The sequence below is a fragment of the Ipomoea triloba genome, chromosome 2, assembly GCF_003576645.1.
Source record: "Ipomoea triloba cultivar NCNSP0323 chromosome 2, ASM357664v1".
Classification (NCBI taxonomy): domain Eukaryota; kingdom Viridiplantae; phylum Streptophyta; class Magnoliopsida; order Solanales; family Convolvulaceae; genus Ipomoea; species Ipomoea triloba.
The window spans coordinates 3,212,171-3,228,358 of record NC_044917.1 but is presented as its reverse complement, the minus strand read 5'-3'; the positions used below and the strand labels follow the sequence as shown (position 1 = coordinate 3,228,358).

Below are 16,188 nucleotides of genomic sequence, written 5' to 3'. Positions count from 1 at the left end.
AAAAAAAAAAAAAAAAAAAAAAAAAAAAAAAAAAAAAACCTTCTTCTTACCATAGTCCTATTTAAGAGGAAGCAACTGGACTTATATGCTCTGGTCCATAGTTGAAAGGTGAAACTTTGTATATATGCCCTTTGGTTTCTTTTTGTTAGTGATTGATTTGAGAGAGCACAATTACCTTGAAGAATTGTTCCAAAATTATGGTCTTTCTTTTTTTAAAAAGAGCCAATTATACCCTCCTTCTGTCAAAATAAAGTGAAATGTACAATTATACCAAGTACAAGATAGCCAGATGTGATTCCATGGAACAACATAGAAGTTCCCTAAAATTTCAATGCCAGTGACAATTTTATAAGCTTTACAAAAAATAAACTTTACAAAACATATTTAGATACATATTTTTTTTGGAGACGGGAGAAACTCACAGGCACTACCCAAAAGTATAAACGATGTAAACCTCGCCTGGTGACTCGAACCGACAAATGACCATAAAGAAATAAATCAACCAGTCTAAGCTGTCCTAACTGATAGACTCAAATCAAGAAGTCAAATAGGCTGCTCTGACAGGATACATATTTTCCTTCACCAGAAGCAAGCTGAGAGATCATTGCTATTGCATGTAAACTGCTTATATCACAACATGATATACTGGTGTAAAACTGAGTTTAACTACAATCCAAGAATGTAATAATCCTTAAGAGTGATGGAACTTAGAGTTTTTCAACAGGAAAACCTACAACGCGCTTGATATCTGATGCCAAAGATCGAAGCTCCTCGACTTCTTCCTTTGTCAATCTCCAGCCGAGCGCACCAGCAAATTCTGTAGCCTGCTCCGCGTTTTTGGCTCCCGGGATGGGCACGACGTTCTCCTGGGAGATCAACCAGTTGAGGACCACCTGCGAGATAAATCTTCTTCAAATAAGTGAGCACTTATTCGTCAAAAAAATGAATTGCTGATATCTCCCGTAGTGTGAAAGCGGAGAATAGGATTAGTGGAGTTGAAAAGAAATCACGAAATGAAAGATTCTTTGAGCCGTTTTTCGTTTTCGAGTTGATGGAATTTTCCTGGTCCTAAGTAATAGAGAGAGTTTCTTTATTGATCCAACACATGATAGTTCATCGCCCCCCAAAAAAAGGTCCAGTAATTGATTCCTAACAACAACTACAAGTCTACAATCAGTGCACTGCATTTTCAGAGAATATTTTTACTTTTCAATCCCGATCCTATCACAGAAACGAAAATCTATTTAGTTCAATTATTACTAACTGACATAAGTTTTCACAAGAAAACGATATATTCTAGCAAGTTACTTATTAAGAATATCGATCCATCTTAGTGGCCACTGAGAAAAATATCCTAAGCTTAATTGTTGTCTCTAAGTTCAGCCACACAAATCAAAGCAACTAGCTGGGATCCGGGAACAGTTTGTCCCTGGATTACTCGGAGCCTAATCTATTTGGGGGGGCCATGGTACCCTAAAAAACCGAAAGGTGAGCTAACATGAAGCTCAGATATGAATTGTCTAAAGTGCACCTGTGTTGGAGTTCTGCTGTAGCTTTCTCCTATCTCCTTTATTCGGTTTATCAGCGGCTGCAACTGAAGAGCACGAAATACGTACATTTGAGTTACTGAACAAAAAATGCTTAACGAGGTGTTTCTCATGTCAGAGACCTTACTTGGGTTAAAAATTCAGGAGTGTAAATCCGTCCCCGAGGACCAGTTGGAGGATTTTCTGGAGTATACTTTCCGGTAAGAGCACCTGCATAAGAAAGCTCATCAGTCTGGTGTATATGAATCTCAAAGTTGGCGCCAAGCTATGATGAAAAAGAATATATTATTAACTTATTTATCCATTAAGACGTTAGGGTTTTTGGACCAACATCACATAATCACATATGTTCCTTCAAGGCCAATAAACATCTAGCCTTAAAATATTTTTAAAATGAAAAAAGTTAATAGTGTGTATCCTACTTGCTAGGCAGCTCCAAGTGGAAGTCAAACTTGGAACCTTGTGGTTACCAGACCAACTTGGCTGGGATTGTCCACAATTTTATACTTTTATCATAATTGAACATTATGTATGTAGTGACAATGGAATTAAGCTATCTTAGATGGTAAATTTCACGCTTTAAGTGCCGGTATTCCCTGTTTTGACCTTCTATACATTGACCCTCATATGCTGTATTTCAGTGCTAACAGGCTCGATATGCCAGAATTTATTTGTTGATTTGTTCATGTTGAACTATGTAGTCCCACAATGCCTGACTAATAACTGATCAATTAGAAATTAATATTCAAAGCTGTCAAATGGCTGCCACTATGCCAAAAGTACTAAGATTAAAGGTATATGGAACAACCAAAGCAGTAAAACTCGACAAATAATACCAAATCAATTTTCATTTAAGATTGGGAAAGTCTTCAACATTCAGCTAATCTGAAAAACTAAAGGACGAATGCATAAAAACTAATGGTTAGGTTTCATTTTAGTGTCATGTTTGTTCAAATAAATGGGTGGCAAACAGCTACCAACTTGTGGGCACACAAGCAGAAGCTTTGGAAGACTAACTGGAGACATGAGAGATACATTATTGTCAAAAAGAATATGGCAGCTTCAGAAAGGTCATAAGCTCGTAACCAATATTGAGGCATAAGCCACTTCCTCAAGTCCCCCGTTCTTTTGGCCTTTGGGGAAATAGGGCCGTTTATTTTATGTATCAGCTTATGTGTGACATGAGTATAATAATTTGAACTTCACCTTGAGCAATAGGCGAATATGCAATTAATGTGATCCCTAGTTCATCACAGGCAGCCTTTACCCCATTCTCCTCCGGCAACCTGTATATCAAACTATAATTTACTTGGTTCGAAGCTAGGGGGATGCCCCTCTTTTTAAGCTGCGCGTATGCATCTCGAAGACGCTTTTCTGAAATACAAACCGGGGGAAATTTGTTGGAGATAATATATTCATAGAAGCAGCTCTTTTTTTGGGGGAAGGAGGGCTTTGAATAGCTGAGTACAAGCCACAAGGAGCATACCACTGTAGTTGGACACCCCAACAGCTTTCACAAGGCCCTGTTCCACAGCATCTCCTAAACCATCAATATAACCTAAAAAGAATCGGGGGAAGGAATTTTTTTCTAAAATTAATTTATAAATTTGAGCACGGATTCTATGAATTTCAACTCAAAATCTTAATCAGGTCAACTTTTGAATGGAGTAAGGGGAGCCAGTTATGAAAATAACCTTCATTTCCCCATATCCCTGGCCTGAAAATCAAATTAAGCCGAGTAATCAATATACTGATTATTAGTTACAGCCTACAGGGAAGGTATGCATTCACAAGTCTAATGCAGCTTACCAGTGGAGCTGATAAAGTTCTACTGAAGAAAGTTCAAGGCGGGACAGGGAATCTTTGAGGGCTGCAAGGACGCTTTCCCGGCCAAGCCTCCATGGCAGTGCTGCAAACTTGGTTGCAACAGCAACCTCCACATCTGGAGTCCTCTCTTTTCTTTCCTTAATGAATCTTTTTGGGGCGGGGGCAAAAAAAAAAGGAAATCTTAATAACAAAAATAAATAAAACCAGAGCATAAACAAATGGTACATTGAAAAAATTGATGAAAAAGGATGTGTTCAAGACAAAATATAGGAAACAAAAGGACTTATGGCTCACCTCCCTAGTAGAGTTTCAGAATTTATTGCTCCAAATGAGAACTGCAAGCATAAAAAATGTTTTTTCTTTGGAAACCTTAATACTGTTTTAACTGAATTCGTGCAAAGGACTATGCAGAAAAGATTCATACCCTTGATCCATAAACCTCAGCAGTATCAATGAATGTTATTCCACTATCAATGCTAGCCTCAAAAGCACCTTTTGCAGCCTTCAATTTTCTATCTTTATGATAAAATTGGAAATACAAATAAATCATATTGACATCACATAAACTGAACAAATACAATAATCAAGTCATAATCATAAAATAGGCAAAAGAAACATGACGATTCAAAAGTTCAAAAACAATCAAGTTCTCAGCACATTGTCTAGAGTATAACTTTTGTAGTTTCCGAAATGATACATTATCGACTCTCTTATTCTCAGTTATTCCCTACGGCAGTCAGTCAAACATGTTCATTAACTATTTAGTGCGAGTGTATGACTACCTTATTAGTTAATCTCCCCGGCATTTGAAATGCTATTCACCACATAAGAACCCCGGAATTGCAATCACCAATGAGGTCACCACAGACAAAATCAATTGAGCTTGCTTCTAACATAAATTTTTTCTTTTTCACAAAAGCACATATTTTGGGAATGGCCACATAGTGGATGATACATTGACTCTTTCTCATCATACCTTTTTGTGCATGCATACTATTATAACATTAGATTATCTGTCATACAATTGTAGATTGTTCTTGAACAGTTGAACTAGGAATATCCATGGATAAACTCTAAGCAATAACTACCTAGAGATAATTCCAACCAAGTTTGTAAGTCTATTCACTTGGTAACCACAATGTTTCAAATTTGACTCCCAATGGGAGCGGTCCTTTTTGCTTTGAACTAGTCATGACAACCTAGACTGGTTTATCCTTTGTAGGTAAGGTTACAAGATGGGCAACCTAATTTACCTCCCGTGGTCCTTTGCCAGCTAAGATGAGGTTATACACATCATCTAATAGTACACATCATATCATTGAATAGTGGCCATGTTTCCTAGTCACCCAATAATTGCTTCTTTCCCATGTAAGAAACAACAGGAAAGACATTACTAATATCCTAACCTTAAACCATTCATACATAAATTCATCCCCAAACAGAAAACCAAGAAAATCCGAAGTTATGGTCCAAATTCCAAACGAATCTTCATATTTTCACAAATTAAGACACTGAAAAGGGAAAAGTTCAAATTTTTTTCACAATTCCGTGACTGCAACAACTCACCATCCCATTCAAAGTTGTTCCAGTAACTGGTGTCACCCCAAGACCAAGCCCCAATCCCAAGCTTCGTGACCTTCAACTCAGACCCACCAAGCTTCACCTTCTCTTCTTCCCCAATTCTCACAGCAACGCTGCTTTCCGAAGCCATTGCTCTCACCGGAGACGCCTGGGATTTCCTCAGGCTTAAACCGGAGAAACACGCGCTGCTGAAATACAGAGCCATTTCCACTCTAGTGTCTAGAAGAGCAGACAGAGGCACAACAGAAAGTGGAGGTGTAATTTGTTTAAGGAGAAAGTGGAAGTTTGGTATTTGTGTGTCGACATAATTTATGGGGTGAAGATGGAAACTGGTTTTCCATTTTAAGGTGGAGGTGACGACAACGGACAACCTACTGACACTCTTCTAGCCGCAGGAATTATGTGCATCTCAATCGTCGGTATATTGGGACAATAAAAGAAAAAAAAAAGGTAAAATAATCTCTTAAATATTATTTTTGTTAATTGGGAAAAAGGTCAAATAAACTCATAAATAATACTTGAAAAGTCAATTAGGACCATTAACATTTAAAAAGTGCAATTAGGCCCTTTAACACATAAAATTGAGGCAAAAAAGTCCAAAACGGTAAATGCCCTACAATTACATGTCATTTAGAGTTCAGGGGAAAATCCGACGATCGGCAACCAAAAGGTTGCCTTCCGCCATGGAAGGTGACCAGAAGGTCGCCTTCCTCTGGTGGAAGGCGACAGTGTCGCCATTCCCCGGCGACTAGTTGCCTTCCGTCGGACCGTCGCCGGTCGCCGGATTTTCCCTGAACCATAGTTGGATTTTTTTGCCTCAATTTTATGTGTTAAAATGCCTAATTGCACTTTTTAAATGTTCAGGGACGTAGTTGACTTTTCAAGTATTGTTTAGGGGTTTATTTGACCCTTTACCCTAGTTAATTAGGTTCCTAAACATTTTTTTTTTTTTTGAGAAAGGTTCCTAAACATTTAAAAGTGTAATTAGACTCTTTAGCATGTTATATCGAGGTAATGAAGTCCAATAGCTGGTAAATGTTTATGGGCCATTTTTCTTGATATAATATGTTAAAGGCCACTTTTTAAATGGTTAGGGCCCTAACCGACTTTTCATGTAATGTTTAGTGGCTTATTTAACCATTTTATCTTTACTTAATTATAACAATTTGATAAATTATCAGTTCAATTGTAGCATTTTGATGAGTTAAAAGTGTATCATTTTTCATTGACCTCATTTTTCCCTCTCTTGTCAAATGAACGATTTTAATGGATTGATCAAGTTAGATAATTTTAACAATTTTATTGGATTGATCAAGTCAAATAGTCAATCAACGTTTGGTAACCTTTTAATAAAAATCATTTGATAACCTCACAACGACAAAATTGAAAAACATCGATTTGAGTAGCGTTTTTAGGTAACGTTTTAAAATTCATTTTTAAAAAGAATCCACGCTCCATAATTTATTTTAAGTGATACTGATTAAACCATCTAACTCAATCAGTATACTTAATTAGTTATTAGACATTTGTCAAATACTTTTAAAAATTTTACAATTTGATAATTTAATTACACTTTTTGAAATAGTTTGATCGTTTAAATGACACTTGTAAAAATAAGAACCCACATGATGCGTCAGTCGCTTTACGCTCAAGACTTGGACCGAAGTGTGTAGTGGTTTGAGTCTGTACTCAAAGTCTGCTCTCTCGACAAATCTACGATGACCGCGAAACCAACACACAGAACGTCAGACGTTCTTCCACGTGTCAATTTTGCCGCGTGTCTCCTTCCCATTGGTTGTAACCTTCTTAACTTTCCACGTATGCCCCATGTATAAATACTCCCCAACATTTTATTCATCCGTTCTCCGACCTTCATCCCAGTTGTATCTCCGGTAACGGACTCGTTCATTTGCGGAGGAGTTCCGGCGACGGTGGACACAATGCTTTTCCGGTTAGGGATATTCTTATCCCTGCTCTTGCTCAACTCAATTTGCTGTCATGCCGCGGTTTCCAGCATAGATCTGGGATCTGAATCCATGAAAGTCGCCGTGGTCAACCTGAAACCGGGGCAACCGCCAATCTCGATCGCCATCAATGAGATGTCGAAGCGCAAGAGCCCGTCGTTAGTCGCATTCCATTCGGGGGCGAGGCTAATCGGCGAGGAAGCATCGGGGCTCCTCGCGCGGTATCCGGACAAGGTTTATTCCCATCTTCGAGAACTCATCGCTAAACCCTACGATCACGTCGTCAAATCCCTAGACTCACGGTATTTGAATTACGACGTTTTTCCGGAGGAGACGAGGAATGTCGCGGCTTTCCGTACCGAGAACGGGAATTTCACGGCGGAGGAGCTGGTGGCGATGGTGTTGAAGTACGCGATTGGGCTCGCGGAGACGCACGTGCGAGGCGGTTCAGTGAAGGATGCAGTGATTACAGTGCCTCCATACATGGGCGTCGCAGAGAGAAATGGGCTGCTTACTGCCGCCGAGCTCGCGGGGATCAATGTGCTTGCGCTCGTTAATGAGCATTCTGGAGCTGCGTTGCAATACGGGATTGACAAAGATTTCTCCAATGGATCAAGGCACGTGATCTTCTATGACATGGGGGCAGGTAGCACTTATGCTACTCTTGTGTATTTCTCTGCGTACAATGCCAAAGAATATGGGAGGACCGTGTCAGTTAACCAGTTTCAGGTAAAATGTTTCTATTCAAAACTTTTAATTATAAAGCTCAAACTTTTAAAATAGAATTTCCGGAAGTATGATCTCTATATAGATAAATCGGTTGTACTTTTTATTTATAGTGGTGATGTTCGTTCAGGGATTATTCTGTAGTTGTATTATACTATGCTTTTGTTCTATTTGTATTATATGGTGCATCATAATTTGACAATAAATGATTTTGCAGGTAAAAGATGCTAGATGGGATGCTGAGCTCGGGGGTGAACAGTTTGAATTAAGGTTGGTAGAGTACTTTGCAGATGAGTTCAACAAACAGCTTGGAAATGGGTTTGATGTGAGAAAGTCTCCTAAGGCAATGGCCAAATTGAAGAAACAGGTTAAGCGAACAAAAGAAATACTCAGTGCAAACACAGCTGCTCCAATCTCAGTTGAATCCTTCTATGATGACCGTGATTTTCGGTGAGTTCATTGTTTGTAACAGAATTCTTTAGAATTTTTTCTTGCATTGCTTTGGGGTTATTTCTTTTGAAATAAAACTTAATGTTTACTTTGGAGAAGTTGGAGATCAAAAGTTTCATTTAGATACAAGATGCATGGTGGCATATTTGGCAAACAAAGATGTACATGAATAGGTTGTTATTATAGAAGGTCTCAAATATTAAGCTTATATTATGTTGCTATATTGTGCTTTTTTTAATCACTGCTATAACTAATTGTACACAGTGAGTCTTAGTTTATAAGAGTTATCTTTGCTGATTTCTATGCAATAATGCATTTCTCTGTTATTATCCACACATTGTATATTTGTTCTCACTCTCTCTGTTGGATAATGCATTTATATGTGATTATCTGCTTATTTATTTATTTCTTTGTTTGCTTATTTTTCTTTTCTATCAGGAGCACAATAACTCGTGAGAAGTTTGAAGAGCTATGTGAAGATTTGTGGGAAAGAGCTCTTGTTCCTTTGAAAGATGTTTTGAGGCACTCTGGTTTGAAGGCTGAAGAAATTTATGCTGTAGAGCTCATTGGAGGTGGCACTCGGGTGCCAAAATTGCAGGTTATAAAACTTTTCTTTGTTCACAAATAAACTAGCAACCCTGTCTGTTGTCTTGTCAGACTGTAAAAGAAATAAAATAAAATAATCCTGTGAAGTCCCTGTCTGTTCTCTTACTTTTTGTACGGATTACTCTCTTGGTCATGTCTAGATGCCAAATAGCATATCCTACATATTGTTTATCTGCTTTTCTTGATGTTGATTGTTTGTTTAAAATGATTTTCCATTTTCCTTGGCAGGCCAAGCTTCAAGAGTTTCTTGGGAGGAAAGAGCTGGACAAACATTTGGATGCAGATGAAGCAACTGTTCTTGGTGCCTCGCTGCATGCTGCAAATATAAGTGATGGGATAAAATTGAACCGCAAGCTGGGCATGATTGATGGTTCAATGTACGGATTTGTTATTAATGTAGATGGTCCTGATCTGCCCAAAGATGAGAGCACCAACCAATTTTTAATACCTCGAATGAAAAAATTACCCAGTAAGGTAAATCAGTTGTTATATCACCCTGCATTGAAGTAGAAATTAGATATCCATACATGAGTATGTTACAATAACAAATCTCTTGTGCATACTGCTTATGTGATTACTTCTGGTGCACTGCAGATGTTCAGATCCATCGTTCATGACAAAGATTTTGAAGTTTCACTTGCTTATGAAAGCAAAGACTTACTACCACCTGGCACTACTTCGCTTACATTTGCTCAGTATGCAGTAGAAGGACTAGCAGATGCTAATGAGAGGTAAGGATAAGGAATTTAAATGGTGTTAATGTGATCCCTTATTATGCTTCAAGCTTTTAGGCAACTTTCTACTGGATAACATCTGATCTTGTATCTTTTTTCTAGATACGCATCAAGAAATATTTCGGCTCCAATCAAAGCCAACCTGCATTTCTCTCTTAGTAGGAGTGGAACATTCTCTTTGGATCGGGCTGATGCTGTTATTGAAATATCTGAATGGGTGGAAGTTCCAAGAAAAAATCTGACAGTGGATGATTCGAACTCTACTGCTGCCAATGCATCAGTTGAGTCCAGCCCCAAGAACACTACAGAGGATAGTGATGACAAGCTGGATGTGGAGGGTGCTAGTAGTGATTCATCCAATTCTACTGCAAATAATTCTTCTACGGCAGATCTTGGTGCTGAGAAGAAACTGAAAAAACGGACTTTCCGCATTCCTCTAAAGGTCATTTATTCATCTCATTTGAGAGAGCTAATTATATTTATTCTTCATCCAATTTTTGGCACTGTACTAACAACCTTATCCCACAACAACATTTTGGTTGCAATTTCTTGATCTTTCCCTTTTTAAGGCTTGGCTTTTTGTCTCTGTGTAGATTATAGAGAAGACAACGGGTCCAGCAATGTCTTTTTCAGACAAGTCTTTTAGTGAAGCTAAATTGAAATTGGAAGAACTGGACAAAAAAGATGCAGAGAGGAGAAGAACTGCTGAATTGAAGAACAACCTGGAAAGTTACATTTATGATACGAGAGATAAGGTTTGAAAATTTTGAAATTTCAATGGCCTATAATGCAGTATTTTGCCATATTTTGTGCTTCAACAATTTCTGTGTAGCTTCTAAATTAGCATCCTCATTTGTTTTTTAGTTCTTTGTGCATGAATAGATATTCATTTGTCAGTTAATTTCTGAAAATGATTCATGTGATGTTGATAGTTTAACTGCTTTTTTCTTTTTGTTTTTATGTACTTCAAAGAAAATTGAGTTCGGAAGCTGTTATTTAATTGCCTTTTTTCTATTTGTTGATGCACTTTACACCAGATTGAGTCAGAAGAATTTGCAAAAATTTCAACTGACCAAGAGCGCAAGTCCTATATCGAGAAACTTGATGAGGTTTGCTTATTCTCTCTCTGACTTGATCAATATGCCTTCTTATTTTTTATATTGCATAAATTTATTCATTTCACTTTAGGTTTGGTAAGTGATTTATATGTCTCTAATTTTCTCTATTTATTGAATGCTAATTTATCTGCAACTCACTGTTCAGGTGCAAGAATGGTTATACACTGATGGTGAAGATGCATCAGCCACAGAATTTGAGAAAAAACTAGATCTGTTGAAGGCTATTGGTGATCCTATATTCCATAGGTCTTGCCCTAGTTTTAATGCCAAAACTTCAGAAATATCTTTCTATTTTAGATATAGCCCATTCTAATATTGCATTCTTGAAATTTGGAATAGATACAATGAGCTAACTGCACGCCCTGCCGCATCTGAACATGCTCGACGTTACCTCACTGAATTGCAACAGGTTGACTATTACAAATATTTTTCAATTTGCTTACTTTCTTATAATGTATAATATGTTCTATGTTATTGCATACATGTGTGTGTGTGTGTATTATGTATGAGGTCGAATAAGATGAAGTTGTCAATAAATTAGATACTGCATAATGATAGTTAAACCATTATACTATAATGCCAAGAAATGAAATAGCATGAATTTTACTGGAAGTTTTACACTTGATGGCTTGTTTTTTCTCTCTTCTGGGAAATCTGTAGTTCATTTACCTTCTTCTTTTTTCTTTGACATCTTAGATTGTGCAAAAATGGGAAACAGATAAATCTTGGCTTCCTAGAGGGAAAATTGATGAGGTACAGTATATTAATTTGTCCTTCATTCTTGCACATCATCTTATTTGAGTTATTTCTTTTGAAGAATGTTTGGAAGGGCTAAGGACTAATTTTTATTTATTTATTTATTGTAGGTTCTGGCTGAAGCTGAGAAACTAAAGAGTTGGCTGAATGAGAAGGAGGCTGAGCAGGCTAAGTGAGTTCTCCATCTCTTTTCTTCTTGTTTCCCTTGGGCTTCAATCTATTTGCCTGCTATCACTTATTGCATCATAACTATTCCTTCTTGTGAACCATTTGTCCAGCCAAGATCATTCTTAGAGAAAAAAAGACACTGTCAAAATATTGAGACCATGCAAAATTTCATTTCATTTAGGCAGGGTGGCCATGACTTAATAAATGAATTTGAGGGAGGAGGTTTTATATTTTGGTGATTATATTGTTTGATTTATTGGTGACAAGTCACAACTTATGCAACAGGACTCCAGGATATAGCAAACCAGTATTCACATCAGAAGAAGTATACACGAAGTTATTTGATCTTCAAGATAAGGTATTGTGGATGATTCCTTGTTATTTTTCTTGAACAACTAAATTGAACTGAGTACACAGTATCACAATCTCTTACACGATTGCCAAACCGTTGGATTAATGGATTCTGTTGTTTCTTCTGTATGCGTTTCGTTTCCTTTTCCCTGACTAGGTGGCCAAGGTCAATAAAATTCCTAAACCAAAGCCAAAGGTCGAGAAGCCCACAACGAATGGAACCGAGAACAATGGACAAAAAGAAAAGGCTGACTCGTCTTCTGAGGAACCCTCACAGAAAGAGCAAACTGGAGATTCGGGGAAACCAGCCAGTGGCGACAAACCTAGTGCTGAATCCAACGGTGATGGCCAGCCAGAAAAGCACGATGAGTTATGATTTTTTTTAGAACAAATTCACGTAGGCATGTAGAGGTTAGAAAGAGACGAGAACAGCAACTTCAATGGAGGAGTGATGCCCTATGTTTCTTGATCCCACTCTCCCTTTGTTAAACATTGAATAGTAAATGCCAAGAGGATCATATGCTTCATTTGAGTTATTTGTAGCAAAAAACTACTGTATAAACTCCAAGAAAACATGCAGCATTTGAACTGCAAAAAGAATTTTGTTAGCTTTGTCCATCATTTCATCTTCAGCTTAGTTCATGTTCCATTCTAAATAACCCCCTTTATGGTACTCGCACTTGTATGTTTTCTTTTTTGAGTGACGAAAAAAACTTGCAGCCACTACTTTAGAGTATGCATTGAGTAAATCTTTTCTTGTGACTTTAAGCAGTGAAGGACCACAATGAGTATGTATATTATTTGTATGTATTTGTTTTTTTCTTTCTTTTTAGAAATGAGATTTAAAAAAAAAAATTATAAATATAATCTAGCGAAGTTAGAAACTGAGTTATTTGAAAAAATAGTTCAAAACTTTCGAAGTGGTGTGAATGAGTTTGGTGGGATCCGGATATTTTTTATTAACAAAATAGCCTCAATTTTTAGAAGAAAAACTTGTTTGAAACACAAAGAAGTTTCACCGGGTTTCTATACATTATAGGCTGGGATTGAAAATATAGACTCTATTGATTTTTTTTGAATACTATTGACTCTGTTACAATTGTAGACTCTAGAGATGAAATGATTAACAAATTTCTTGTTCCCTTTCACATGATGTTCACATTTTGGAGGTCCTTCCACCCTCACAATGTTAAGTAGGAAAAAAAATGCAAAGGCTGCATTGATTGAGATAACAACAAAGGTGTTCATTCATCTTTAATCAAAATTTTACATCAGATCAGCTGTGTTCCCAAAACATTTGCAAGAGGTATATATGAATAATAATACTAAATAAACATGTAAAATATGAAGTATCTACTACACAAAAAAAAAAAAGGACATCAGAGAAAGCCATTTCAGGTGCCTCTGTTACTTAGAATAGCCATTTCTGTGCAACTTCTGCCATCTCCACGCGATCGCCAAGCTTTCTTGAAGCGTGTACTTGGCCGACCAATTCAACTCCTGCCTGATCTTGGACGGGTCGCTGTACACCTCAGCATAATCCCCAGGGCGTCGGCTCAGGAACTCTATCTTTATCTCCACTCCCGTCGCCTTCTTACAAGCCTCCACAAATTGTTTCACTGAACTGCCTGTTTTTTTGGCAAGCATTCAGAAACATTTCTTTGTTTGTTCTCAGTTGTGCATTTGAACAACACGAGAGACGAGAGACTAACCTTTTCCCGTGCCAACGTTGTAGATTCCAACCTTGCCACGAGTTGCATGTTCAAGCGCCTTTACATGTGCATCAATTAGATCTGTGACGTCAATATAGTCTCTTATGCACGTCCCATCGGGCGTAGTGTAGTCAACTCCTCTTATCTGCAATTAGAAAGCTCGTTCAGACGAGTTTTTATAGCCATCATCAATGCATTTCAATTTTCAACAATGCATATGTGCAGAAAAGGTATAAACAATTAAACACAATCTGTTCTGATTTTGAACTGAATTTTGTCTCTGATTAGCATTATACCATATCAAGTGTAAAACGAGGAGATATTGCATACCTTCAAGCCTGGAATTATCCCGCGAGCTGCATCAAAACAAGCACCAGATATCCTACCTTGCTCGCGCAATTCTGGTCTAGGAGCTTCTCCCAACCTTCCCTCGGGGTCTGATCCAATCACATTGAAGTACCTGATCATGGCATTCGAGTTCATAAGCTTCGTATTGGGAATTCAATATACAATTCTAAGGCGCTTTGTTCTTTTTCTGAAAAGCAAAAAAGGACCAAACCTTAAGATCATTACAGCCATGTCAGAAGTCTTTGAGAAGTCCAATATGATATCTTCTGCCATTTTCTTCGCTTTGCCATATGGATTGATAGGCACCTAAATAACACTCACAGTTATACCAGTGATTGCAGAAAGCCGCTATAAATGGTTTAGACAAGAACAAGCGTTCTATGCATCAACACGAATATATGCCAACTTACAGTTACTTATATTTTTCAGCTAGTCTGTACTCACTTGGGGAGTGGATTCTGTGATGGGCATTTTCTCGGGCTCTCCATATGTCGCGCAAGTACTTGAATAGATCAATGTCTTGACATTATGAGCCACCATTGCTTTCACCAGCATCAGCGTATTTGAGGTAATGTTATGATAATACCTGCAAACTTGTTAGAAATGCTGCTATGGGGGGAAAACGATTTTACTTCACAGAAATGGACAAAACTTTACCTGAGAGGTTCTTGTGTACTTTCACCAACATATGCAACAGCTGCAAAATGCATTACAGCATCAAATGCATTCTCAGAAAACAATTTGTCTACCTGAAATAGTATTAGTTAAGGTTTGAAACACAAATCTATATTTGAAAGCTAAGCAGAACATTAACATAGAATACGGTTCTCTCTCTCTCTCTCTCTCTCTCTGTGGAGTCATTTGTTTTCAGGATACAGCTGCCGGATCTCCAAGATCAGCATAAATGAACTGTAGCCGCCCAGGCTCAGGATATAGTCCTTGGAGAACTTTAACAGCGCCCATGTTTCCTCGAGAAAGATTGTCCTGCCCAAAGAACAAGAACAATCTTATACAAACTTCAGAAAGTAAGTTGTACCAAGAACCAAAAGCTTTGGCCACAGAGACACACCACAATGGTGACACGATATGAATCCTTCAAGAGCCGGAGAGCAGCATGAGAACCTATATACCCAGCACCTCCAGTCACTAAGACATGTGTTACCCCGGGTTCATGCATCTTGAACTGTCACAAATGGACAAGACAATATATCAGCAACCGTTCGCTATGTTGTTTAGCTAAATCCCATGAACTTAACAGACTATTTTATAGAATGGCAACAAAAGTCTTGGTGTCATATAGTGCTATTCATCAAGAACATAGTCAATATATTAAAACATCATATGAATTTTATTTTGGGTGACTATGAAACCAGCAACCACTACCCGAGGGCATGCACTGGGTAGACCCCACATTGTAACTTTAGTTGGGAAAAGACCACAACGAGAGATAATAGGCCACTCCTGTTACAAGTCTAAGTTGTCCATAACTGACTGGTTCAAACCAAGAAGGCCAATAGGAATAGGCCGCTCCTGCTACCAAGTCAAGAGCCTGACTAACTTGGCTGGGTTACCCAGCAGATGAATTTTCTATGCATACAATGTAGTTGATGGCTTAAATTCAAAACACACCTTACTGGAGCCAGTGAAACTAGGAGACCTTCTGAACAGAAGAAAGCAAACAGCAATGAGGCCAGCAGCCAGGAAAATCTTCCTAGGGAAGTTGCTCTTACGCTTGTAATCTGCAAAATCCATATCTGGAAATGGAAATCAAAACGATTCAATTTTAGTTTCTGTTTGATCAGTCACACACTAAGCTCCCCTTCACTCAATGTCTTAATGTTCAGTCAAACAATTTGCATTTCTGGGCAAGAATTTCAGTGCATATATATAGATACATATATACCATGACAGGATCAATTCAAATTGAAAACAAAACAGGACTAATTCACCCCATTGCTTTTGATCAAACCACTCACCTCTACACTCCAACAAAGATCTCACCACAACAAAACCTGTTTTCCTCTGCAAAAACACAACATCAGTGATATATCAGATTCATCATTTCACATGAAAATCACAGTGGATAAAGAAAACATCATTAACCATATCATGAAAACCAACACAATCGATGGTAAACGGTAATGGTGTGATCTCAAGACCTGGGAAAAACGCTAAAAATCAAGTCTTTTTGCCGGGTGAAGTTTAAAAGTTGACAAACATGATTCACATAAGCGCATGGAAAACAAGAGAGTGGATATATAAAACACACAAAAAAAAATCCCCCCCCCCCCCCCCCCCCC

General features: G+C 37.9%; 3 protein-coding genes across 4 annotated transcripts in view; 1 reads left to right on the top strand and 2 right to left on the bottom strand.

The window, feature by feature from the left end:
* Positions 1-295: 295 nt before the first annotated feature.
* On the bottom strand, positions 296-5,284 carry LOC116010614 (uncharacterized oxidoreductase At1g06690, chloroplastic). Its single transcript, XM_031250096.1, has 10 exons — positions 4,941-5,284; positions 3,799-3,890; positions 3,669-3,709; positions 3,357-3,521; positions 3,242-3,264; positions 3,034-3,105; positions 2,754-2,921; positions 1,675-1,757; positions 1,532-1,594; positions 296-893 (listed from the first exon to the last, which is right to left on the bottom strand). The coding sequence occupies exons 1-10, from the start codon at positions 5,158-5,160 to the stop codon at positions 708-710; spliced, it is 1,113 nt and encodes a 370-aa protein (XP_031105956.1). The 5' UTR covers positions 5,161-5,284; the 3' UTR covers positions 296-707.
* A 1,528-nt stretch (positions 5,285-6,812) lies between these two features.
* On the top strand, positions 6,813-12,449 carry LOC116010084 (heat shock 70 kDa protein 17). Its single transcript, XM_031249348.1, has 14 exons — positions 6,813-7,648; positions 7,863-8,095; positions 8,534-8,693; positions 8,930-9,175; positions 9,296-9,432; positions 9,538-9,877; positions 10,029-10,190; positions 10,473-10,544; positions 10,699-10,799; positions 10,893-10,962; positions 11,250-11,306; positions 11,420-11,481; positions 11,763-11,835; positions 11,986-12,449. The coding sequence occupies exons 1-14, from the start codon at positions 6,896-6,898 to the stop codon at positions 12,202-12,204; spliced, it is 2,685 nt and encodes an 894-aa protein (XP_031105208.1). The 5' UTR covers positions 6,813-6,895; the 3' UTR covers positions 12,205-12,449.
* A 602-nt stretch (positions 12,450-13,051) lies between these two features.
* Positions 13,052-16,188, bottom strand: part of LOC116009781 (UDP-arabinose 4-epimerase 1-like) — a 4,726-nt gene continuing 1,589 nt past the window's right edge. The window contains exons 1-11 of one of the 2 annotated variants that reach the window (XM_031248909.1): positions 16,048-16,084; positions 15,865-15,910; positions 15,518-15,642; positions 14,958-15,071; positions 14,765-14,872; positions 14,546-14,637; positions 14,333-14,474; positions 14,100-14,194; positions 13,871-14,000; positions 13,541-13,685; positions 13,052-13,456 (exon numbers count right to left, since the gene is read on the bottom strand). In XM_031248909.1, coding sequence (XP_031104769.1) covers positions 13,236-13,456; positions 13,541-13,685; positions 13,871-14,000; positions 14,100-14,194; positions 14,333-14,474; positions 14,546-14,637; positions 14,765-14,872; positions 14,958-15,071; positions 15,518-15,640 — 1,170 coding nt within the window. In that variant the 5' untranslated portion in view covers positions 15,641-15,642; positions 15,865-15,910; positions 16,048-16,084 and the 3' untranslated portion in view covers positions 13,052-13,235. Of the gene's footprint in view, positions 13,457-13,540; positions 13,686-13,870; positions 14,001-14,099; positions 14,195-14,332; positions 14,475-14,545; positions 14,638-14,764; positions 14,873-14,957; positions 15,072-15,517; positions 15,643-15,864; positions 15,911-16,047; positions 16,085-16,188 lie in introns of those variants that run through there. The other variant, XM_031248908.1, reaches the window with a different exon arrangement.